Genomic DNA, 25,119 nt, shown 5'->3' with positions numbered 1-25,119 from the left:
GCATTGTAAAAGAAACGGGAAACAACATTTTTATACATGACCCTAAGCATGATGGGATGTTAAGTGGTTAATTAACTCAGGAACCACACTTGTGTGGAAGCACCTGCTTTAATATACTTAGTATCCTTCATTAACTCACGTGTTTTCTTTATTCTGGCAGTTACGTGTACAGTTCTAACCTTAAATCACAGTCTGTACACGCAGGGTTGCAGAGCATTCCCCTCATCACTATTCTCCTCTTGTGTTCCTTGCAGCATTCATTCCTGAAGTTAGCCAAGCCCCTGTCCAGCCTGAGCCCTCTGATTGTAGCAGCCAAGGAGGCCATAAAAAACAGCAGCCGCTAGAGGGCGCCATGTGTCCACACACAGAGCTGGACCCTGCTCCATGGTGTTGTGTGACAGAGAGACAGCACAAGGACAGACCAGTAACCAACCCCCCTGCTGCCTCATACAGGGGATGGACAGCTGGCCTGCAGGGCCTCTCAGCAGTGGGACGCTGCTGCTGAACCGCCTGCCGCCTCCTCCTCTAGTCCTCCAGCATTCTGCACATGTGGAGCAGTCTGTCAGACGTCTGTTAGCGTGTGTGTAAACGTGTGTGTAAGAGTGTGTGCGTAAGCGTGTGTGCATAAGCGTGTGTTTGGCCTGTGAGGGGAGTAGAGGCTCCTAAACTAAATACTAAAAATAGAAAATACGAAGAAAAACCCCCAAAAAGCTCCTTTTCAAAAGGGAGAGACCCAGGAAGAGAGGCAGAACGTAACAGCACTGAGATAATATGATTCCTTCCTTGTCTGTCCAGCAATCGCCTTGGTTCCCTTTCACTTTCCATCAGGCATCTCCTGCAGTGAACATTTTATATGGGACAGACTTGGGGACTCTGGACCCAGCATATGCCTGCATGACTTTGTGCATATGTGAGAGAGAGAAAAGAAGGGAGGGATAGAAGAGGCAAACATTCAATCAAAGCCAGTTGGCTGTTGTACTCCAGGACATGCCTGTTGTACTCCAGGACATAGCTGTAATTTCTTGGACACCCTAAAGTTGCTAGATGTTTAGAGATCTGACATAGAGAATGGCTTTGCCAGGGCTGCAGTGGAGGCTGATTCAATAACTACTGTGTATCTGATGGGCCACAATGTGTTCAGAGTTCAAGTCACAGCTTTTTAAATATAAATCCCATGTTATTGGCTAATTACCTTTAGTTAGTTGGGATAGTCTACAGACAAACATTTGCTTTTTTTGGGGGGGGGGGGGGGGGGGCGGTGTTTGTCAATGTTACCATTTGTTTCACATCAATGAGCCTTACTTTTGCATGCTTAACCTCTGATCTGTGAATTTACTTAGATGTGTCAGAAGTAGAAGCGATGCTTAGTGTGAAAAGCCATTTGTTCAAGTGAGCACAATCCCTGAGTTAGCGCATATGTTCATCTGTCTATCTGTCTGTCCGTCCATGATGTGTTTATCTAGTTTTTTTAATGTGATGCTATTATTTAGCCTACCCCCTCTCAGTGGAAGTTAAGAGTTATTACTCCAGTGTCTTGTTGCTGAACTTTCTGATGTACTGTGTGAGTTTGGTTGTGTCTGTTTCTATATGAGTGTTTCTGTGAGTTTTGGCTGTTTGGCAGGTTGGTGGATGGGTGCGTGTTAATCATTTGCCCATGAAAAGGTTTTTGGATTGAAGACTGAGTGCCAATTTAATTGTCTTGCGGACCATTGGAAACTAAAGGGTCACATTCCCCTTCACTTTGCCATTCCTATCATCCCATAGCAGAGGCTACTAGAAAACAAGTCTGAAAAGCTCTGCAGATAAGTATAGACTGTTTCTTGATTCTTCATTCAATAGCTTAGTGATAACCATCAACATGGCATCCTCCGTCTGGTCTATAGTAGCAACAGCATCCCTTAGGATTGTACTGAAGTCCAGACCTGGGACAGAGAGAGTAGGCGATGAGGAAAGACACTTGAGGGTCTAACCTGTAGTGTACACTACAGAGTGATATCATTCCCTGATCTCAGGGCTCTCACAGGGAGTCACTGACCACTGATTTCATGAGCTATATTCCATGAGCTCACACTGTATCCCTGGTAGATGGTGTTGGGAGTGTGTATGAATGGGAGTGTGTGTGTATGCATGAGTGTCTTTGTAAGGGAGAGAGTGACCTCAGTCTGCACTAGATACCACACTTGTTCTCCACCTTAACTCAGACTGTGTAGTGCAGGGTAGCTGCTCGCTCATCCCTCCACCACGCAGGAGAGCCTCACACTGTCCATTGCAAGGAGTACATCACCGATTTCATGCATGGGAAAACAATACGTTAGTACATTTTCCAATTAGGCTAACATTGTTGGGATATGTGTGTGTATGTAAATAGGATGGGATTATTTTTAAAAATCTGAGTTACGCAACTTCAAAATGAAAGGATAATATCCAGGTTGCTCTATGGTATTTATTTATGAATGTTTTGCACCCTGGAAATTGAATGAGAAAATAAAACACACTCCTGGATGGATCGATCATGCTTGGGCTGTGTCAGACAGTACTCCACCTGGACACAGAACTGTCTCCAGCAGTCCCATGTCTATCTGTACGGAGCACTACTTCTGAGTGTGCCTGTGGCTGAGAGTCTTAGGGACCTCACAGAGACTATCTGCCCTCTGACCTTTAGCCGCACCTCTATGTACAGGACTGAACTCTGAGCACAAAGATGAACTCTAGGACAGCTAGCGGCCTTGCCCCGCCCCTCCCCGCCGGCCCACTCCTCTTCCGCGGTCGATCCTGTACATTCCTATCTTCTGAATGTGTAAACCTGTACACGTGGTGTGAAAATTCCTCCATTAATGATTATCATGAGAACAGAACAAAGGCAAAAAAGTCTGGTGAACCTCAGCAAGCCCCATCTTTGGAAAAGGACAGATGAGAAAAAGCAACTGGGGACAACTAAGGTTTTGGATAAGCTATTTTTAATTGTGGATAAAGCAACATACTTTTTGGAATTCTGAATTGTGCATGGCTGTGTCTTGAGTGTAAAACAACAAAATACTGCAGTTTGGGAACTGAACTGAAATAAAAACTTTTTTTTTTTGGTTTGAATGGATTTACTTTTCTTTGCTGTTAGTAGAGAGGGACTAAAAGTGGCAAGACATTTCGAGCAAAGGAGGATGCTAGTTTAGAGGCAGTACATACCCTTTAGACATTTCAATAAGTTCAGTGGAATGACACAAATGAATGACCATGGTCCAAAACTTACTCTAGATACATTCGCCTCTTTCAAGACTTTCCAATATTTTGCAGCAAGAGCCTTTTGGCTGTTTTTCAGCAAGATGAAAAGAGGCCCTTTTATTTGTATATGATAAACATATTTTTGGAATGTATAAGTTGCATAATGTTGTATACAGATACAGTATGCGTATTAGTCTGAAGAGTTATTATGTTTCATAGTGTATAGTCTAGTATAAAATAATAATATATTTACAGTTATTCATCTTTCAAAAAGTAATGTCTTGTCCCTTTACAAAACACTATAAGAACAAACAAAACTACAGGGGGCTTGAAGATACTTCTTGGTGCATGACCAAGGCAGTCTTTAGTAGGTGCTTCTTGGTCGATGACCAAGGCAGTCTTTAGTAGGTACTTCTTGGTCCATGACCATGGCAGTCCTTAGTAGAATATATTGTAAGCTCACGTTGATAGTCATTCTGAGTGATAACTTTATGCCTTGTAGTGATGAGCCCCTGTTCAAAGTGTCAGAGGCAACAGAGTGTTGTACACATTGTCAATGTGACCCAGGTAGTAGTCAGCTGATCCAGATCACATGTCTGTGAGCTCGGTGGAGGTGACGATACGGAGGGTGATGGAGCCAGGCATCTCGTCGGCCATGGCTCTGCCACTCTTCCTCAACTGGAGCCTCTGGGGGTTTGTGGAGTCCTTCACTGAGCCTGTCAGAACCACCTGGCCTAGGAACTGGTCCTTCACAGCATTACTGTTCCACACCTGGGGAGGAGGGACGAGAAAGGAAGTGGAGACCATTTAAGACCAAGGTTTTGCGTGAACACTATCTGACCATCCATTAATGACACTAAGGGCTTTATTCAATCCGTAGCGCTGAAGTGCCACATTTAAAGGCACTGTTCCTGTGTTAGCAGAAACTGAATTCACGGTAATCTCTGCAAATGTCGGCTCAACTTTACATTTTAAGCGCACTGTAGTGCTGAACTTCAGCGATGCGAATTGAATCGAGCCCTAACTTCAGACATCGAAATGTAACAATTCACTAGTCAGCTTGTCCTTCCAGCCTATTGGTAGTGATGCTCTTTGACCCCCATATACCTTACCTCCACAGTGATTGGCTTTGTGGGCTTCTTCCTGTAGAAGATGGCTCTGGTATCAAACACCGGCTTCACGGTGTCTGCCTTGACTGTTGACCGGACTGAGGAGCCCTCACAGGATACGATCACATATGGATCCGCGCCTGTACAATGACGCAGTATTAACCTGCCATTAGGCAATGCCTAATATACTCCCAAAATGTCAAAAACATTTTTACTTATGTTTCCCTGTAATGTATGAGATAGTTTTGATTTGAGGTTGTGGAGCGTTCTCTCACCCCCTGTGCGGTCCTGGTTCTCCAGCCCCTCTGCTCCGTGGACATAGATCTGGGACACGGCAACAGGGTAGCCAGTCAGCTTACTCCAACACGTCATCCTGGGCTGGTGTTCTGTCAGCTCTCTGAGAGAGAGAGATCACCTTATACCTTTACAGTAATGCTAAAGTAATGGTTATACTGCATAGATAAGATATCATACTGAAGTGTGTTACTATGTGTACATGTACAGGTCTATTTCCAGTACCTGCATCCTGAGTCTACGTTAGTGTAAACACGCAGCATGAACTCTCCCAGAGTCTCAGGTTTGAAGGTGGAGGGGATGATCATGTAGCGACCCTTGGGGAGCATGGCCCTCATGAACACCGTGCGGGCGTTGATGTACGTAGTAGTTTGCACATTAAGTTGGGTGATGATGTCATGCATGCGGTATTTCCTATTCAGTTCAACCTTAAATCAAAAGAAATCATTTTTCGCCATGACTGTTCCCCAGTGTTTGTTGTTACAGCTTGATCAGATCTAAAATATTCATCATTTAGGGATTACAGGTTGTTGAAAGTTTGTGTCCCTGATATGAACAAGCCAATGTGGCATTTATAAGTAATGTCTACCCATTATTGTAAACACCCTCTGGTTTATTTTCTGTTTGTTCAACGGCTGAAGAGGGAAAATTGAAATTCCACTGATTTAACCAAATAACTGTACAGCGGGGGAAGCCAAACATGTGGCGCAGAGAACTTCTCCGCTAAAATGAACTGAAGTTGGACCAACGCCCCAGTAGCATACCCTCACTGGCCCAGTCTCTCACCCCAGTCCCACTAGTCATTCTTAGAGGATGTTAATATGAACTACCTTGAAGACGGCGAAGCCGATGGTGAGGTTCTCTCCCTGGCCGATACGTCTGTGGATCTTCATGTCTCTCTGCTGTAGGGAGATCAGAACCTCATCCACTTCCTCGGTCACCTCAAACAGGTACTGGGGGTTCTGTAAGAAGGTCTGTTTGTGGTTCATGCAGCCTCCACAGCGGTTGCGCAGAGGTTCTGCATTCTTGGTCCAACTCCCCAAGATCATCACTTCGTTCCATGTCTTGTCGATGGTGAGCAGGGAGGTGTTGATGAGACGACAAACGTCTGCATCTGTGAAGTACTTACACCAGTCTCTAAACTCCATCCTTTGAAGATACAGTAGCGCACACACAGAGACGCAAATTAACACGGGTAGACAGAAAACATTCTCACTCGCTGAACAGAAGAGATAACAGCCTTTTTTTTTACACTCACCAGAACTCCCCATCATCTTCCACTGTGATGCCAAGCTTATTCCTCTCCATGCTGCCAACCTTTTTCCATTCCGCTGAACTGAGGTAGGAGAGAGGGAGAGGGGGAGAGGCAAGAGGAAATAGAGGGAGGGAGAACGAAATAATGAGTTGATGAGGTCACCTGTGCACTGAGGTGTGGAGAGGTTGAACAGTAAGCGAGCGGGGAGGATATGTCCTCCTCACCTGTCACTCCAGGCTCCGTTCCACTCAATCTTTCCCCAGGGGTTCCTCATGCGGATCAGGGGGATGGTCTCGTTCTGGAAGTAGGCTATCAGCCCGTGGCCCAATCGTACTTTCTTCACTGAAGTCACTGAGTAGGCATGGCCCTTCACCAGCCCACACGCCATCCGTGCCTCGATTTCAGAAGGAGACGCCTAAAAGAGGTCCAAGCACAGTAGTCAGTCATTTGTGTCTACTAAACACAATTACCTGTGACTATAGTGTACTGACCAATTGAAAATGATCAATTGAAAAGACAGACCTTGATGGAACAGCTGATTATTCCATCCCTGTCATAGACTTTGAACAGGTCCTCAAACAGTTTGTCCATTCTCCCCTGGTCTTTGTGGAAAGCTTCTGCCTCAAGGTTAATGGCCTCTGCCACGGCTCCACTGAAATCCACCACCGCATCCCCAGTGTTGCCCCCGTCCAGCGACTCATAGCAGCCAGAGAGCCTGGAGACAAGAGGAGAGAGAAGAGAGTCCGGAGAAGATACAGAGAGGTTAGAGGGTACGAAACGTTATCATTTATGAATCAAGGGTTGAGAAATGTTAGAGTATACATACTTGGCATAGGCTTTCTCAAGCAGGGCGCTCCAAAACTCGTTTTTGACTTTGGAGTGGCAGTAAATGAGTTCTCCATTGATGCTGGGCAGGCGGTCATCCACTACCACGTCCACCCACTCCCCAAACACCCAGAACTGGAAGTGGAAGATGCCAGCGTAGTTCTCCGGGTGCTTAGAGTCCCATTCCTGCTCCTTCCAGTCAGGGATGACCTGTCAACACAAAGGGCTTCACAGTGAACAACATGTCTAGTCAAATGTGAATAGTTTAAAACTTGGGTGTTTTTTTTAACATTTTTTATTTCACCTTTATTTAACCAGGTAGGCTAGTTGAGAACAAGTTCTCATTGAAAACTGAGACCTGGCTGAGATAAAGCTAAGAAGTGTGACACAAACAACAACACAGAATCACACGTGGAATAAACAAACGTACAGTCAATAACACAATAGAAAAATCTATATACAGAGTGTGCAAATGAGGTAAGATTAGGGAGGTAAGGCAATAAATAGGCCATAGTGGCGAAATAATTACAATTTAGCAATTAAACACTGGAGTGATAGATGTGCAGAAGATGAATGTGCAGGTAGAGATACTGGGGTGCAAAGGCGCAATAAAGTAAATAACACTATGGGGATGAGGTAGTTGGATGGGCTATTTACAGATCGGCTATGGACAGGTGCAATGATCTGTGAGCTGCTCTGACAGCTGATGCTTAAAGTTGGTGAGGGAGATATGAGTCTCCAGCTTCAGGGACTTGTGCAATTTGTTCCAGTCAATGGCACCAGAGAACTGGAAGGAAAGGCGACCAAAGGAGGAATTGGCTTTAGGGGTGACCAGTGAAATATACCTGCTGGAGCGCATGCTACATGTGGGTGCTGCTATCGTGACCAGTGAGCTGAGATAAGGCGGGGCTTTACCTAGTGAAGACTTATAGATGACCTGGAGCCAGTGGGTTTGGCGAGGAATATGAAGCGAGGGCCAGCAAACGAGAGCATACAGGTCACAGTGGTGGGTAGTATATGGAGCTTTGGTGACAAAACGGATGGCACTGTGATAGACTGCATCCAATTTGCTGAGTAGAGTGTTGGAGGCTATTTTGTAAATGACATCGCCAAAGTCAAGGATCGGTAGGATAGTCAGTTTTACGAGGGTATGTTTGGCAGCATGAGTGAAGGATGCTTTGTTGCGAAATAGGAAGCCGATTCTAGATTTAATTTTGGATTGGAGATGCTTAATGTGAGTCTGGAAGGAGAGTTTACAGTCTAACCAGACACCTAGGTATTTGTAGTTGTCCACATATTCTAAGTCAGAACCGTCCAGAGTAGTGATGCTGGGCAGATGCGGGCAGCGATCGGTTGAAGAGCATGCATTTAGTTTTACTTGCATTTAAGAGCAGTTGGAGGCCACGGAAGGAGAGTTGTATGGCATTGAAGTGCTTCTGGGGATGACCGCAGCAGCTTTCCAATCTTTGGGGATCTCAGACTATACGAAAGAGAGGTTGAACAGGCTAATAATGGGGGTCGAAACAATTGTGGCGGATAATTTTAGGAAGAGAGGGTCCAGATTGTCTAGCCCAGCTGATTTGTAGGGGTCCAGATTTGGTCTCTTTCAGAACATCAGCTATCTGGTTTTGAGTGAAGGAGAAATGTGGGAGGCTTGGGAAAGTTGTTGTGGGGATGTAGGCAAGTAGTATCTTTCCCAGCCAGGCTTGAATAAGGAAAAGTTCAATGTTTCTGAATGGTAATGGTCATTTAAGATGGAAGGATAACACTAGTTTATTTTGAAAAGCCCCTCGAGTGAATTCCTCAGGTGAACTAAGCTACGTCCCCTCTGAGTCAGGTATCAACAGTATGGCACGCAGACATCCACCCACATACTTCATAGACATTATCTGCTCAATTTAAATCACACATTAGGAATGTGACCAAAATAACTTTTTACCACCTGAGCAACATTGCTAAGGTGTGTCCGTTTCTCAGTCTGATACAAAGAGACTCATCCATGCTTTTATTACAAGCAGGCTTGACTACTGTAATGCTCTCCTGTCTGGTCTACCCAAGAAAGCCATTGGTCAACTACAAAACATACAGAATGCTGCAGTATGGGTACTGGCCAAGACCAGATGGAGAGCACACATTATCCCCGGTTTTAAAGTCTTGTACTGGCTGCCTGTGAATTTTTACAATTCATTGTCCTATTCTTCTATTGGTTTTTAAATCAACCCACGATTGTGCACCCGAATACATGTCAGACATGCGTTGAGTTATGGACCCAATAGGTCCATAAGGTCCTCTGGCACTTGTATTTTAACTATCCCAAATCCTAGGACCAAGAGGCCTGCCAGAGAACCTGAGGGGGGTCAAAACTGTGGACATACAGTGCCTTGCGAAAGTATTCAGCCCCCTTGAACTGTGCGACCTTTTTCCACATTTCAGGCTTCAAACATAAAGATATAAAACTGTATTTTTTTGTGAAGAATCAACAACAAGTGGGACACAATCATGAAGTGGAACGACATTTATTGGATATTTCAAACTTTTTTAACAAATCAAAAACTGAAAAATTGGGCGTGCAAAATTATTCAGCCCCCTTAAGTTAATACTTTGTAGCACCACCTCTTGCTGCGATTGCAGCTGTAAGTCGCTTGGGGTATGTCTCTATCAGTTTTGCACATCGAGAGACTGAATTTTTTTCCATTCCTCCTTGCAAAACAGCTCGAGCTCAGTGAGGTTGGATGGAGAGCATTTATGAACAGCAGTTTTCAGTTCTTTCCACAGATTCTCGATTGGATTCAGGTCTGGACTTTGACTTGGCCATTCTAACACCTGGATATGTTTATTTTTGAACCATTCCATTGTAGATTTTGCTTTATGTTTTGGATCATTGTCTTGTTGGAAGACAAATCTCCGTCCCAGTCTCAGGTCTTTTGCAGACTCCATCAGGTTTTCTTCCAGAATGGTCCTGTATTTGGCTCCATCCATCTTCCCATCAATTTTAACCATCTTCCCTGTCCCTGCTGAAGAAAAGCAGGCCCAAACCATGATGCTGCCACCACCATGTTTGACAGTGGGGATGGTGTGTTCAGCTGTATTGCTTTTACGCCAAACATAATGTTTTGCATTGTTGTTAAAAAGTTCAATTTTGGTTTCATCTGACCAGAGCACCTTCTTCCACATGTTTGGTGTGTCTCCCAGGTGGCTTGAGGCAAACTTTAAATGACACTTTTTATGGATATCTTTAAGAAATGGCTTTCTTCTTGCCACTCTTCCATAAAGGCCAGATTTGTGCAATATACAACTGATTGTTGTCCTATGGACAGAGTCTCCCACCTCAGCTGTAGATCTCTGCAGTTCATCCAGAGTGATCATGGGCCTCTTGGCTGCATCTCTGATCAGTCTTCTCCTTGTATGAGCTGAAAGTTTAGAGGGACGGCCAGGTCTTGGTAGATTTGCAGTGGTCTGATACTCCTTCCATTTCAATATTATCGCTTGCACAGTGCTCCTTGGGATGTTTAAAGCTTGGGAAATCATTTTGTATCCAAATCCGGCTTTAAACTTCTTCACAACAGTATCTCGGACCTGCCTGGTGTGTTCCTTGTTCTTCATGATGCTCTCTGCGCTTTTAACGGACCTCTGAGACTATCACAGTGCAGGTGCATTTATACGGAGACTTGATTACACACAGGTGGATTGTATTTATCATCATTAGTCATTTAGGTCAACATTGGATCATTCAGAGATCCTCACTGAACTTCTGGAGAGAGTTTGCTGCACTGAAAGTAAAGGGGCTGAATAATTTTGCATGCCCAATTTTTCAGTTTTTGATTTGTTAAAAAAGTTTGAAATAACCAATAAATGTCGTTCCACTTCATGATTGTGTCCCACTTGCTGTTGATTCTTCACAAAAAAAATACAGTTTTATATCTTTATGTTTGAAGCCTGAAATGTGGCAAAAGGTCGCAAAGTTCAAGGGGGCCGAATACTTTCGCAAGGCACTGTATTTAAAAGAGGTCTTAAAACACACCTTTTTAACTTTGCTTTTTTTAAGGTGCTTTTTAGTCTTTCGGTTGTTGTTAGTCTTTAGTTTTTTATCCTCTTACATTTGCTGTGTAGTAAATATTTCTGTTTTTATTTTCACCGTATGTTCTATTTGGGTTTTTTCCTGAGAAGTGCATTGCGTTGCATCTAAAATGTGCTATATAAATAAAGCTTGATTTGATGTGTTCCTTCACAAACAGCACCATTTATTCCCCTATAAGGTGACTGTAAAGGAAATACACACATAGTCTGCTCTTGTAACACTCATCTCAGACTGTGTGAACCGACAGGAGGAAACCAAACTCACCTTCTGCCAGAGGTCTGGCTTCAGTGCGAGGCAGGAGCATGCCGCCACAAACCAGCAGTTACCCAAAAGCCCCTGGTTCAGGTCATGGGAGCTGATGCCCTCCACAAACAGATGAGGCCCGTCACTGATCTCCTGTAACAGAGAAAGAAAATGTATGATGAGTGGCGGTACAATGTGAAATTGTGAGGTAAAATGTTCCATGTGAAAAATTGAAATAGCTTAGAAAGTGCTCACTAATAAGTTATGCTTGTAACAATAGTCGCAAATTCTTGACAAATAGTTCTGGCTTAGAGCACGTTTTCTTTTTAAATGAGTTGGAACTCTCGAGGTGTACTGTTGTTATGAATAAGAAATTGTGTTTTCTCTTCTTGTCACTTGGGCAACATGCCATTTAGATGCAGGATCTTAATTTGATCACTCTTTTGTTGCTGATCATTTTCCAGCACAGCAGGAAATGCAAACTTGTAGTCATTTCCACTTTGAAATGTCAGACCTGACTTACCCTAAAAAAAACAATATATCAACCCATACAAAAATCAATTTATTATAATGTTTGCCTCAGGATAATTCACATTTCCTGTTGATGCAGGATAATTTTCCTGCTGTTTTAAGCTGGCTCAAATTAAGATCCAACATCTGTACATAGAACAGATACAGTAACACATTAAACAGAAATATAACTCCAGCTTTCTCCATTGAACAAAATGGCAGCTATACAAACATAGATTTTATTCGATTTTTTCTCTTGACAGTTTTGAAACACATGTTGTGTCATATATCTCACATGCTATGTAAAGCATACACTTTGAGACACTTCCCAGCACCACCCTCACCTCAGTTTCACACCACAGTTTGCTGTCTGTCACCACAATAAGCATTGTGGATGACATTTAACCTTTAACACAATCCTCAGAGGCAACCACTCAAAAGGCATTAACCTTTTAAGTACTCCATCACAGAATATTGTATGAGTCTATATAAAAACCTGGCAGACAACACCTTTCACAATACCTACAATGGGGAGAACAAGTATTTGATAACCTGCAAAATCGGCAGGTTTTCCTACTTACAAAGCATGCAGAGGTCTGTAATTTTTATCATAGGTACACTTCAACTGTGAGAGACGGAATCTAAAACAAAAATCCAGAAAATCACATTGTATGATTTTTAAATAATACATTTTCATTTTATTGCATGACATTAGTATTTGATACATCAGAAAAGCAGAACTTAAGATTTGGTACAGAAACCTTTGTTTGCAATTACAGAGATCATACGTTTCCTGTAGTTCTTGACCAGGTTTGCACACACTGCAGCAGGGATATTGGCCCACTCCTCCATACAGACCTTCTCCAGATCCTTCAGGTTTCGGGGCTGTTGCTGGGCAATACGGACTTTCAGCTCCCTCCAAAGATTTTCTATTGGGTTCAGGTCTGGAGACTGGCTAGGCCACTCCAGTACCTTGAGATGCTTCTTACGGAGCCACTCCTTAGTTGCCCTGGCTGTGTGTTTCGGGTCGTTGTCATGCTGGAAGACCCAGCCACGACCCATCTTCAATGCTCTTACTGAGGGAAGGAGGTTGTTGGCCAAGATCTCACCATACATGGCCCATCCATCCTCCTCAATACGGTGTAGTCGTCCTGTCCCCTTTGCAGAAAATCATCCCCAAAGAATGATGTTTCCACCTCCATGCTTCACGGTTGAGATGGTGTTCTTGGGGTTGTACTCATCCTTCTTCTTCCTCCAAACACGGCGAGTGGAGTTTATACCAAAAAGCTCTATTTTTGTCTCATCAGACCACATGACCATCTCCCATTCCTATTCTGGATCATCCAGATGGTCATTGGCAAACTTCAGACGGGCCTGGACATGCGCTGGCTTGAGCAGGGGGACCTTGCGTACGCTGCAGGATTTTAATCCATGATGGCGTAATGTGTTACTAATGGTTTTCTTTGAGACTGTGGTCCCAGCTCTCTTCAGGTCATTGACCAGGTCCTGCCATGTAGTTATGGGCTGATCCCTCACCTTCCTCATGATCATTGATGCCCCAAGAGGTGAGATCTTGCATGGAGCCCCAGACCGAGGGTGATTGACTGTCATCTTGAACTTCTTCCATTTTCGAATAATTGTGCCAACAGTTGTTGCCTTCTCAGCAAGCTGCTTGCCTATTGTCCTGTAGCCCATCCCTGCCTTGTGCAGGTCTACAATTTTATCCCTGATGTCCTTACACAGCTCTCTGGTCTTGGCCATTGTGGAGAGGTTGGAGTCTGTTTGATTGAGTGTGTGGACAGGTGTCTTTTATACAGGTAACGAGTTCAAACAGGTGCAGTTAATACAGGTAATGAGTGGAGAACAGGAGGGCTTCTTAAAGAAAAACTAACAGGTCTGTGAGAGCTGGAATTCTTACTAGTTGGTAGGTGATCAAATACTTATGTCATGCAATAAAATGCAAATTAATTACTTAAAAATCATACAATGTGATTTTCTGTGTTTTGTTTTAGATTCCGTCTCTCACAGTTGAAGTGTACCTATGATAAAAATTACAGACCTCTGCATGCTTTGTAAGTAGGAAACACTGCCGATTTTGCAGGTTATCAAATACTTGTTCTACCCACTGTATGTATGGCCAAATATAACACAGTCATACTGTTTGTATATCAAAGTCAGCACACATGAAAGTTCAATCATAGACATGACATGTTTATATTGCACAAGAAGATGGTCATGCTCTGATCACAGATAGCGCTCTATAGCACTTTTATAAGCTTCAATTTTTACTAATCAACAGCAAACTATAAATTGGTCTTTTAAGCAATAACATTTCCTAAAAACTATTAGGAAAAACATGAACATTACAAATAGTTTCAGTTAATCATTAAAGCTTGTGACAGTCTATTTCATGTGTAGTGTTTTTGCATACAGATTCTGCTTTTGGTATTAAGCTAATAGAGGAAAAATAAAGTAGAAAGGTAGACGTCTACACTCACCCGTGGTCTCTTCCACTCCACCATACCAGGAGGTGGCTTCCTGTAAAACAGGGATGCGTTGGTGACAGGAAACTCTGGATCCTCAAACAGTTTCTTGTCCTCCAGACATTTCCTCTTCAGCTCAGAGTAATGCTGGTTCTTGTATGAAGTGGCCGTGGAGAACATGGTTCGGACGCTGGAACCTTGAAACTGCAAACTGACCACAGAAGAAGACGTCATGTTACTTTATAGGCAGACTACCAGGACAGTCCTTGTCAGCTTAGGATCTATTATTGTTCACCTTTGACTCTGGGTGTCTGGACAAGAGCTCAGCATACCCTACACTAATACACCCCATAAATCCCAGAGTAGCTCTTTCTTGGATAATGTTGTAATGGAATCTTTCATCTGAATCACTGTAGTTTAGATATAGTCTCCCATAGAGGCCAACCGGGCAACAAGATGGCCTAGAAATAAATATATCCAATAACCAATATGCAAATGATGCATATTTAAATAAATTCAAGTAGAAAAACAGTTTTCTACAAACAACTACGCTACATCACTTTAAAAGTTACAGTCAAGCATAGATTTTACTGCAATCTGACCACAAACTGTTCCTGGTTTTGTGATGGAAACATCCCATGGGTGATCAAAAACATCTGATCAAAACTGCTATCCTTTGGGAATATTCTGATATTCTAACTCTATGACCAGTCTCTTTACTCCTGACCCCCGACCCCAGAGGTCAAGCTCTTTATAAACAAGATTAGATTTTATATGGAGTCTGTCTGCCAGTGCAGTTTCGTACATTTGCTGTCTGCCATGAATAACACAGACACAAATAATTAAATTCCACCGGAGAACAGTCAAGCTCTAAACTAAATGACACTTTTCCCAAAAACATTACACACTTTAGGAAATGCCTCTCAGAGCAAAGCCCATTTGGAACACAGTGAGAGGCAGTTCACGATGAAGTTGTCATGATTCTGACAGTTCATTATCATCATGGCCAACTATCTGCTTCCTTCAGTTTTCAGTCAGAACATTACGCAGAAATGGACCCATATCCAATACACTAGAATAATTGGTGGGAAAAAAATGTGAATGTTTTTCTCCTCCGTCTTTCTCTCCCTCTCCTGTACACTTTCTCTCCCCCTTCACACACAGAACAACCACATTCTCTGTCTCTTCTTCAAACTATTAAAGCAAAGAGAACTCCTTACATGTATCACATTTAAGGATCTAGAAGAAAAAGCCCAGTAAAAGTGTCTTCGTACCTCCGTCGTAGTGCTGTGACAACCCCCTCCTCCAGGATAGTGAAAGAGAAGGGTGTTTCCACCAGGTCTTTGTACCTGTCTTTCTCACCCCTCCCCCTCCTCCCCCCCTCCCCCACAACATCTCTGCAGTGACCCAGTTTAGTTTTGCTTGTTCATGCTCAGGGCCACACCCATATCCCAGGAACAAGTGTTCTACTTCACACAGTCTGTGTTGACTTATTGTGTCAGTGGGTGACTATCATGAAGTGAGTGTGTGTGTGGCTTTATTGATTGAATAAGTAACTGTGATGTGAGTTTGCCATGCAGTTCTGATCATGCCTTTGTGATGTCACTTCCCTGTAGAAGAGTCCTTCCTCGGGTGTACACTGGCGTGTCTGTGTGTGTTTATACCACGTGAAACCTCAGTACCTGACTGACGAGCTCCAACAGGTTTTTCTGTGTTTGGTGTAAATGTCATCACTGCAGGGGAGATTGAGGAGGGGGGAGTATCGCTGTTATAATTGCCACAGCTGTTGGGTTTATTGTTATAATGGTCTATTTTAGTGTACGCTGATAAAATAGGCTTAGACTCAATGGTCACCAACATTGTACTAAAAGCTGTTGCTGTTTAAATGGTAAGGTCACCAGTATGCATCATCAAAGGTTATGTTACTAACAAAGTTAGAACAAGAATGGTGGCAAAACGACAAGCTTAATTCACTGTAATAATGCCTGTATACTTAATGTTGTAGGTGGAATGCTATTATCACTATCCAGCTGGGAGAATGTACACATCCACTGTGGTTTCAGTTTAGCAGAGCTGCCTTAGATGCAGGTTCTAATGACAGAGGCTGTGATAGACAGCATTTCACTCCCTATACAACTGCTGCTGAACAAATGGACAGATGCTGCTGCTAAGGGGGAGTACATGTTAAGTATATAACAATTTGACAAATTCATTCATGAACAAAATGTTTTTAATATTATGTCTGATAATAACTGCAGCAATTAAATGTCTCCACAGTGTGTGGCTCTTACCTGTTCTTGTCCTCCTAAAATCCCCAAATAAATCCTAAAGTTCCTTATAAGGTTGCAAAAATGTCCCCTCTGATACACCTTGGGAAGATCTACTGGGACGTCACAACTAAAGCCAAAGGGTTGTGTCCTCCTGTCTGTCCCCTTCCTATGACAATGGTCTGCAGCACGTAGGGCTCCAAAGGAGCAACCAAAAACACACAGCAATGGTATTTCCACTCCTAACCACAAACACACTCATTAACAAACAGAAAAACCCACATTCACTGACGCACACCAAAAATTGGTCTGACGAGTGGTTCATTAGGGCAGAATGCATCATGCAAAGTGCTGGCTCCCAGTCTCATTCCTTTCTAGTGAAGTTCGAAGAGAGATATGTTATCCACTGCATTCCTGGAGCCGTTGGGCTCTCCAAGGTGCAGAGGAGAGGAGAGGAGAGGAGAGGAGAGGAGAGGAGAAGAGAGGAGAGGAGAGGAGAGAGAGAGAGAGAGAGAGAGAGGAGAGAGAGAGAGAGAGAGAGAGAGAGAGAGAGAGAGAGAGAGAGGGGGGGGGGGGGTTGGGAAGAGAGAGGAGTGGGTAGAGGAGAGGAGGGAGAGAAGAGGAGAGGAGGGAAGAGGAGAGGTGGAAAGAGGAGAGGAGAGAGAGAGGTGGAAAGAGGACAGAGAGGGGAGGAGAGGAGAGGAGAGGAGAGAAGAGAGGTGGGAAGAGGAGAGGAGAGAAGAGAGGTGGGAAGAGGAGAGCAGGGAGAAGAGAGAAGGGAAGGGGAGAGGAGTGGAGAGTTGGGGGAAGAGGGAGATGGAAAGAGGATGGAGAGGGGAGGGGAGGAGAGTAGGGAAGAGGAGATGAGGGAGAGAAGGGGAGAGGAGGGAGTGAAGAGGAGAGGAGAGTAGAGGAGGGAAGAGTAGAGGAGGGAGATGAGAAGAGGGAAGAGGAGAGGAGAGGAGGGATAGATGGAAAGAGGCAGGAGAGGGGAGGAGAGGAGGGAGAGAAGAGGAGAGGAGAGAATAGAAGAGGAGTGGAGGAGAGGAGGGGAGGGAAGAGGAGAGAATAGAAGAGGAGAGGAGATGAGGGAGAGGAGGAAAGAGGAGAGCTGGAAAGAGGCGGGAGAGGAGAGGAGATGAGGGAAGAGGAAGAGGAGAGAAGGAAAGAGGAGAGGAGGGGAGGAAGAGGAGGGAGAGAAGAGGAGAGGAGGGAAGATAAGAGGAAAGAATAGAAGAGGAGAGTAGGGAGAGGAGGAAAGAGGAGAGGAGAGGAGGGAAGGAGAGAGAGGTGGAAAGGGGCGGGTAGAGCGGAGGAGATGAGGGAAGAGGATAGGAGGGAGAGGAGAGGAGGGTAGGGAAGAGGAAAGGATGGAGAGAAGCGGAAAGGCGGGGAGAGGAGAGAAGAGGAGGGAATAGGAGAGAGGGGAGGGAAGAGATGAAGAAGAGGAGAGAAGGGAAGATATTTTTTGTATTGTCATTTATCAGTATCCTCAGCTCCCCTACTTCCCGCGGTTATGGGGATACCTAGTCAGATGCATTGAACCGAAACGTGTCTTCTGCATTTTTTAACCCAACCCCTCTGAATCAGAGAGGTGTGAGGGGCTGCCTTAATCAAGGCTCAAGAGAAGAACAGCAGATTTTTCCTTACCAGCTAGAGGATTCAAACCAGCAACCTTTCAGTTACTGTCCTAACGCTCTTAAGCTCTAGGCTACCTGCCGCCCCGAGAGGGGGTGAGTATGGAAGAGGAGGGGAGGGAAGAAGAGAAAAGGGAGAGGAGGCATGGAAGAGGAGGAAGAGGAGAGGAGAGGAGGGAGGAGGAGAGGAGGGGAGAGGAGAGGAGAGAGAGGAGGTGAGAAGAGGGCAGTGGAGGGAGAGTTTGTAGGAGGTCGAAGTCAGGTAGGAGGAGAACTTTACTGCCACTCTCTGTTGAATCAAAGGACTAGTGGAAGCTCGTCAGGCTGGGCGAAACCTGTCTCTTCTCCTGATAGGCCCATTCAACAATAGTTAGCATACCTGTTACCATTCCTGTTCCATTGTTGCAGATAGAGCAGAGATAACAGTCCCATGATACTCCACAGCTGGTTGGATGAAACCACGGAAACTAGATTTACCGGCAGGATTGCCTTTATGCTTCTCTATCGAGATGTCATCAACCGAGAGACACTGTGAGCACTGATAGACTTACAGCAATACAGTCTGGTTCCCTTCAATGTTTCGTCATGCACCTGTAGTCTGTAAAGCCGACTGTTTGCATAACTACATCTTATTGACGGATGGTTGCGCTGTCTAATTCTGTGGAAACTCAGTGCCAAGTTAAAAATAAATGGGCTGGAAATATCCCACAGAATTGTCTGTATGCAGAACCATGTACTGTCTCAGTGAGGTAGCATTGGTAGTGGGATGAGCTGTGTGCTGTCTTAGTGAGGTAGCATTGGTAGTGGGATAAGCTGTGTGCTGTCTTAGTGAGGTAGCATTGGTAGTGGGATGAGCTGTGTGCTGTCTTAGTGAGGTAGCATTGGTAGTGGGATGAGCTGTGTGCTGTCTTAGTGAGGTAGCATTGGTAGTGGGATGAGCTGTGTGCTGTCTTAGTGAGGTAGCATTGGTAGTGGGATGAGCTGTGTGCTGTCTTAGTGAGGTAGCATTGGTAGTGGGATGAGCTGTGTGCTGTCTTAGTGAGGTAGCATTGGTAGTGGGATGAGCTGTGTGCTGTCTTAGTGAGGTAGCATTGGTAGTGGGATGAGCTGTGTGCTGTCTTAGTGAGGTAGCATTGGTAGTGGGATGAGCTGTGTACTGTCTTAGTGAGGTAGCATTGGTAGTGGGATGAGCTGTGTGCTGTCTTAGTGAGGTAGCATTGGTAGTGGGATGAGCTGTGTGCTGTCTTAGTGAGGTAGCATTGGTAGTGGGATGAGCTGTGTGCTGTCTTAGTGAGGTAGCATTGGTAGTGGGATGAGCTGTGTACTGTCTTAGTGAGGTAGCATTGGTAGTGGGATGAGCTGTGTGCTGTCTTAGTGAGGTAGCATTGGTAGTGGGATGAGCTGTGTGCTGTCTTAGTGAGGTAGCATTGGTAGTGGGATGAGCTGTGTACTGTCTTAGTGAGGTAGCATTGGTAGTGGGATGAGCTGTGTGCTGTCTTAGTGAGGTAGCATTGGTAGTGGGATGAGCTGTGTGCTGTCTTAGTGAGGTAGCATTGGTAGTGGGATGAGCTGTGTGCTGTCTTAGTGAGGTAGCATTGGTAGTGGGATGAGCTGTGTGCTGTCTTAGTGAGGTAGCATTGGTAGTGGGATGAGCTGTGTGCTGTCTTAGTGAGGTAGCATTGGTAGTGGGATGAGCTGTGTGCTGTCTTAATGAGGTAGCATTGGTAGTGGGATGAGCTGTGTGCTGTCTTAGTGAGGTAGCATTGGTAGTGGGATGAGCTGTGTGCTGTCTTAGTGAGGTAGCATTGGTAGTGGGATGAGCTGTGTGCTGTCTTAGTGAGGTAGCATTGGTAGTGGGATGAGCTGTGTGCTGTCTTAGTGAGGTAGCATTGGTAGTGGGATGAGCTGTGTGCTGTCTTAGTGAGGTAGCATTGGTAGTGGGATGAGCTGTGTACTGTCTTAGTGAGGTAGCATTGGTAGTGGGATGAGCTGTGTGCTGTCTTAGTGAGGTAGCATTGGTAGTGGGATGAGCTGTGTGCTCGTCCACATCATGTAGTGGCCTGGTGGTCCCTGTATGCCATGAGACAGGCTTTAGGAGGAAATTACAGTTATTAGTTTAAAATTCCAGCAGACAGAGAGACACAAATCCTGTCTGGCTGCCTGGCCTCGGTCTGTGTGTGGCAGGGCCAAGCGCTCAGCCAAGGGACAGTCACACAACTCTGAACATGGCAGCAGCAAATTAGGTCAAATCCATGCTAGAGTGAAACACGGCCTGAAGAGATTCCCAAAATAAAGGGGACGCATGGACCAGCAGAGATAGGTAAGGGGGCCATCGGAGCAACTCTGAGGTCTCATATACAACCCAAAGCTGACAATATCAAGACCAGTAGTACTTGTGATGCAACATAATATAAACTAGCAGACTGGTCTCATAGACTAGACATAACATAGTAAAAGTAAATCTGAGAAACTCAAATTAGTATGATATGGTTACATAAGATAGGTTACTTTTAAGGGAAAAATAAAAAAGAGGGGTTGTGTGGGTGGGCAGGTATATAACATGAACATCTAGCAACCTGAAGCTTGTGTGTTCAAATCTCATCACAGACAACTTTACAACTACTTGCTACTTCTCAAAAAATTAGCATGTTAGCTAACCCTTCCCCTAACGCTTCCCCTAACCTTCACCCTTCCCCTAACACTTCCCCTAACCTTCCCCTAACCTTAACCCTTCCCCTAACACTTCCCCTAACCTTCACCCTTCCCCTAACCTTAACCCTTCCCCTAACCTTAACCCTTCCCCTAACGCTTCCCATAACCTTCCCCTAACCTTAACCCTTCCCATAACTTTCCTTTAACCCTTCCCCTAACGCTTCCCCTAACCTTAACCCTTCCCATAACCTTCCCCTAACGCTTCCCCTAACCTTAACCCTTCCCCTAACGCTTCCCCTAACCTTAACCCTTCCCCTAACCTTAACCCTTCCCCTAACGCTTCCCCTAACCCTTCCCCTAACGCTTCCCCTAACCCTTCCCCTAACCCTTCCCCTAACCTTAACCCTTCCCCTAACCTTAACCCTTCCCCTAACGCTTCCCATAACTTTAACCCTTCCCCTAAGCTTAACCCTTCCCCTAACCTTAACCCTTCCCCTAACCTTAACCCTTCCCCTAACCTTAACTCTTCCCCTAACGTTTCCCCTAACCTTAACCCTTCCCCTAACCTTAACATTTCCCCTAATACTTCCCATAATCTTCCCTTAACCCCTCCCCTAACCTTAACCCTTCCCCTAACGCTTCCCATAACCTTCCCTTAACCCTTCCCCTAACCTTAACCCTTCCCCTAACGCTTCCCATAACCTTCCCTTAACCCTTCCCCTAACCTTAGCCCTTCCCATAACCTTAACCCTTCCCCTAACCTTAACCCTTCCCATAACCTTAACCCTTCCCCTAACCTTAACCCTTCCCCTAACCTTAACCCTTCCCCTAACGCTTCCCATAACCTTCCCTTAACCCTTCCCCTAACCTTAACCCTTCCCCTAACCTTAACCCTTCCCCTAACGCTTCCCATAACCTTCCCTTAACCCTTCCCCTAACCTTAGCCCTTCCCATAACCTTAACCCTTCCCCTAACCTTAACCCTTCCTATAACCTTAACCCTTCCCCTAACCTTAACCCTTCCCCTAACCTTAACCCTTCCCCTAACGCTTCCCATAACCTTCCCTTAACCCTTCCCCTAACCTTAACCCTTCCCATAACCTTAACCCTTCCCCTAACCTTAACCCTTCCCCTAACGCTTCCCATAACCTTCCCTTAACCCTTCCCATAACCTTCCCCTAACGCTTCCCATAACCTTCCCCTAAAGCTTCCCCTAACCTTAACCCTTCCCCTAACCTTAACCCTTCCCCTAACCATAACCCTTCCCCTAACGCTTCCCATAACCTTCCCCTAACCTTAACCCTTCCCCTAACGCTTCCCCTAACCTTGCGCTAACACTTCCCCTAACATTCTCCTAACCTTCCCCTAACCTTCCCCTAACACTTCCCCTAACCTTCCCCTAACACTTCCCCTAACACTTCCCCTAACCTTCCCCTAACCTTCCCCTAACACTTCCCCTAACCTTCCCCTAACACTTCCCCCAACCTTCCCCTAACACTTCCATTAACCTTCCCCTAACCTTCTCCTAACACTTCCCCTAACCTTCCCCTAACCTTGCCCTAACGCTTCCCCTAAACTTCCCCTAACCCTTCCCCTAACCTTCCCCTAACACTTCCCCTAACCTTCCCCTAACACTTCCCCTAACCTTAACCTTAACCCTTCCCCTAACCCTTCCCCTAACCTTAACCCTTCCTCTAACGCTTCCCATAACCTTAACCCTTCCCTTAACACTTCCCCTAACCTTCACCCTTTAACCTAACCTTCACCCTTTGACCTAACCCCTGAGCGTAACCCCTAACCTTAACCCCTAGTAATAGCTAACATTAGCGTTAGCCACCTAGCTAACACTTATAACATATATGAAATGGATGATGGACATCCACAAATTAATACATACCATACAAAACGTAACATATCATACTAAACGGAGTGTCCCCGGATCATTGTACAGAATAATACGAAATGCTCTGAGACAATGTTGAAACTGGGCTTACGTGACTGAGGTTTAATGAGGAATTTATGTACAGAATAATACGAAATGCTCTGAGACAATGTTGAAACTAGGCTTACGTGACTGAGGTTTCATGAGGAATTTATGTACAGAATAATACGAAATGCTCTGAGACAATGTTGAAACTGGGCTTACGTGACTGAGGTTTCATGAGGAATTTATGTACATGTAGTTGTAACAGCCCAGGGCAGCCCAGCTCTCTCAAGGGTCCAGTTCTAGATTGTGTAACACAACATGACTAGTAGTCTCCATGTTGATGGACCAGGCAGGGCACTTCTACCCTACTAGGGACCCAGACAGAGAGGAAAACCAACCTGACTCACTCCACACACAACAACTCTGAAGATCCCTCCTAAACATTCTCACCATCAATTGCGTACACAAAGTCAGTGTTAGGACATCATTCATGAGAGTACTAATAGGAAGTCAGTGCAAACGCTGATTCACATTGTTGCTGATTCATTCTCAGAAACCATGTGGGGAATATAAAGCTATATCCTGTCATAGTTCTGTGGAGCAAACAAAGCACAACCCTACACTTGTGAGTGTACTGGCAGAGTTGTGTCCCATGAACGGCTGGCTATTCATATCAGAATCAGCCTGATCCCTTCTCATCAGTGTGAAATCTCCCAATGACCCCTGGTACCATTCCAGTTACAGAGACAAGGAACATGAAAGCTGTCTGTGTCTGAGTTTGAGTGAATGTGAAGTCCCTTACTGTAGTTACTGCAGAATGAACTGTACCTCTTCTATTGGTAACTTGTGTCTGGCCCGGCCTGTGCCGGTTAAATACCACAAGACAGGATTGTTAACTATAAACCCATTTCCCTTCTAAATTCAACTCTATGGTAACCACTGCCAAACCCTATTCTCAGCAGTTCACACAAAGTGTTGAAACATCTCTGTTTTTTCAGTAATTGCAGTAATTACTCAAAAGCCAGAGCCCGAATTAGTGACCTTGTCATGATGTCTAATATCAGTGTCCTCCCCTGATGAGGGGGATTCTTAGCAAGTCAGTCTAGTGAAAAGTCAGTCTAGTGAAAAGTCAGTCTAGTGAAAAGTCAGTCTAGTGAAAAGTAGCCAGTGGTGCCAAATGACCTGGTGTCGACCTCAGGATGAAGATGTCCTGTTTAATTGCCAACCAGAGCTCCAGTACAACAGCCTCCCACTGTATCAAATCACTTTCACCATCACCCTTCTGCAGGCAGATGGAACCCAGACTCCTGATCCTCATGCCAAACTCATTGTGGATTCCTTAGACAATGAATCCATGCAGTGGCAAGTCCTACACATTCCTAGGGAAAGGCAACAAATAAAGGGATGAACTCGTCATGCCCTGACAAGCCACCTGATGGCAGACAAACCATGTTTTTGTTCTGGCCAATGCCAGACGTGGTAAAGCAAGTGGTTCAGTTGAGCTGGAGCTACAAGGCAGATCTGTTCATTCAGGTAGGTTTTTGGAGTGGCCTGTGTGAACTTTTGCCCTAACCTCTCTGGCAGCTTCATGAAATGTTCCTACGCGCCCTTAACCTTAACCCTTCCCCTAACGCTTCCCCTAACCTTGCCCTAACACTTCCCCTAACATTCTCCTAACCTTCCCCTAACCTTCCCCTAACACTTCCCCTAACCTTCCCCTAACACTTCCCCTAACACTTCCCCTAACCTTCCCCTAACCTTCCCCTAACACTTCCCCTAACCTTCCCCTAACACTTCCCCCAACCTTCCCCTAACACTTCCCCTAACCTTCCCCTAACCTTCTCCTAACACTTCCCCTAACCTTCCCCTAACCTTGCCCTAACGCTTCCCCTAAACTTCCCCTAACCCTTCCCCTAACCTTCCCCTAACACTTCCCCTAACCTTCCCCTAACACTTCCCCTAACCTTAACCTTAACCCTTCCCCTAACCCTTCCCCTAACCTTAACCAGTTACAGAGACAAGGAACATGAAAGCTGTCTGTGTCTGAGTTTGAGTGAATGTGAAGTCCCTTACTGTAGTTACTGCAGAATGAACTGTACCTCTTCTATTGGTAACTTGTGTCTGGCCCGGCCTGTGCCGGTTAAATACCACAAGACAGGATTGTTAACTATAAACCCATTTCCCTTCTAAATTCAACTCTATGGTAACCACTGCCAAACCCTATTCTCAGCAGTTCACACAAAGTGTTGAAACATCTCTGTTTTTTCAGTAATTGCAGTAATTACTCAAAAGCCAGAGCCCGAATTAGTGACCTTGTCATGATGTCTAATATCAGAGTCCTCCCCTGATGAGGGGGATTCTTAGCAAGTCAGTCTAGTGAAAAGTCAGTCTAGTGAAAAGTCAGTCTAGTGAAAAGTCAGTCTAGTGAAAAGTAGCCAGTGGTGCCAAATGACCTGGTGTCGACCTCAGGATGAAGATGTCCTGTTTAATTGCCAACCAGAGCTCCAGTACAACAGCCTCCCCCTGTATCAAATCACTTTCACCATCACCCTTCTGCAGGCAGATGGAACCCAGACTCCTGATCCTCATGCCAAACTCCTAGTGGATTCCTTAGACAATGAATC

General features: G+C 45.0%; 2 protein-coding genes across 5 annotated transcripts in view; one reads left to right on the top strand and one right to left on the bottom strand.

Annotated features, from left to right (window-relative positions):
- Positions 1-479, top strand: part of LOC110509413 (serine/threonine-protein kinase PAK 3) — a 130,856-nt gene extending 130,377 nt beyond the window's left edge. For both annotated transcript variants that reach the window (XM_036967363.1, XM_036967364.1), the window contains one exon: positions 255-479. In XM_036967363.1, the coding sequence (XP_036823258.1) occupies positions 255-344 (90 nt within the window). In that variant the 3' untranslated portion in view covers positions 345-479. The remainder of the gene's footprint in view (positions 1-254) is intronic.
- Positions 480-2,940: 2,461 nt separating this feature from the next.
- Positions 2,941-16,683, bottom strand: LOC110510025 (calpain-5). 3 transcript variants are annotated; one of them, XM_021591298.2, is made up of 12 exons: positions 16,305-16,683; positions 14,029-14,224; positions 11,042-11,173; positions 6,701-6,909; positions 6,397-6,589; positions 6,099-6,289; positions 5,878-5,955; positions 5,450-5,768; positions 4,845-5,047; positions 4,601-4,722; positions 4,329-4,465; positions 2,941-3,987 (listed from the first exon to the last, which is right to left on the bottom strand). In XM_021591298.2, the coding sequence occupies exons 2-12, from the start codon at positions 14,191-14,193 to the stop codon at positions 3,805-3,807; spliced, it is 1,932 nt and encodes a 643-aa protein (XP_021446973.1). In that variant the 5' UTR covers positions 14,194-14,224; positions 16,305-16,683; the 3' UTR covers positions 2,941-3,804. The 3 variants fall into 3 exon arrangements, with proteins under 3 accessions (XP_021446973.1, XP_021446971.1, XP_021446972.1); XM_021591296.2 differs by lacking the exon at positions 16,305-16,683 and adding an exon at positions 15,288-15,397; XM_021591297.2 differs by lacking the exon at positions 16,305-16,683 and adding an exon at positions 15,234-15,365.
- Positions 16,684-25,119: the final 8,436 nt, after the last annotated feature.

The sequence above is a fragment of the Oncorhynchus mykiss genome, chromosome Y (assembly GCF_013265735.2).
Source record: "Oncorhynchus mykiss isolate Arlee chromosome Y, USDA_OmykA_1.1, whole genome shotgun sequence".
NCBI lineage: Eukaryota > Metazoa > Chordata > Actinopteri > Salmoniformes > Salmonidae > Oncorhynchus > Oncorhynchus mykiss.
The sequence above is the reverse complement of the archived record's forward strand: the minus strand, read 5'-3'. Positions and strand labels throughout refer to the sequence as shown.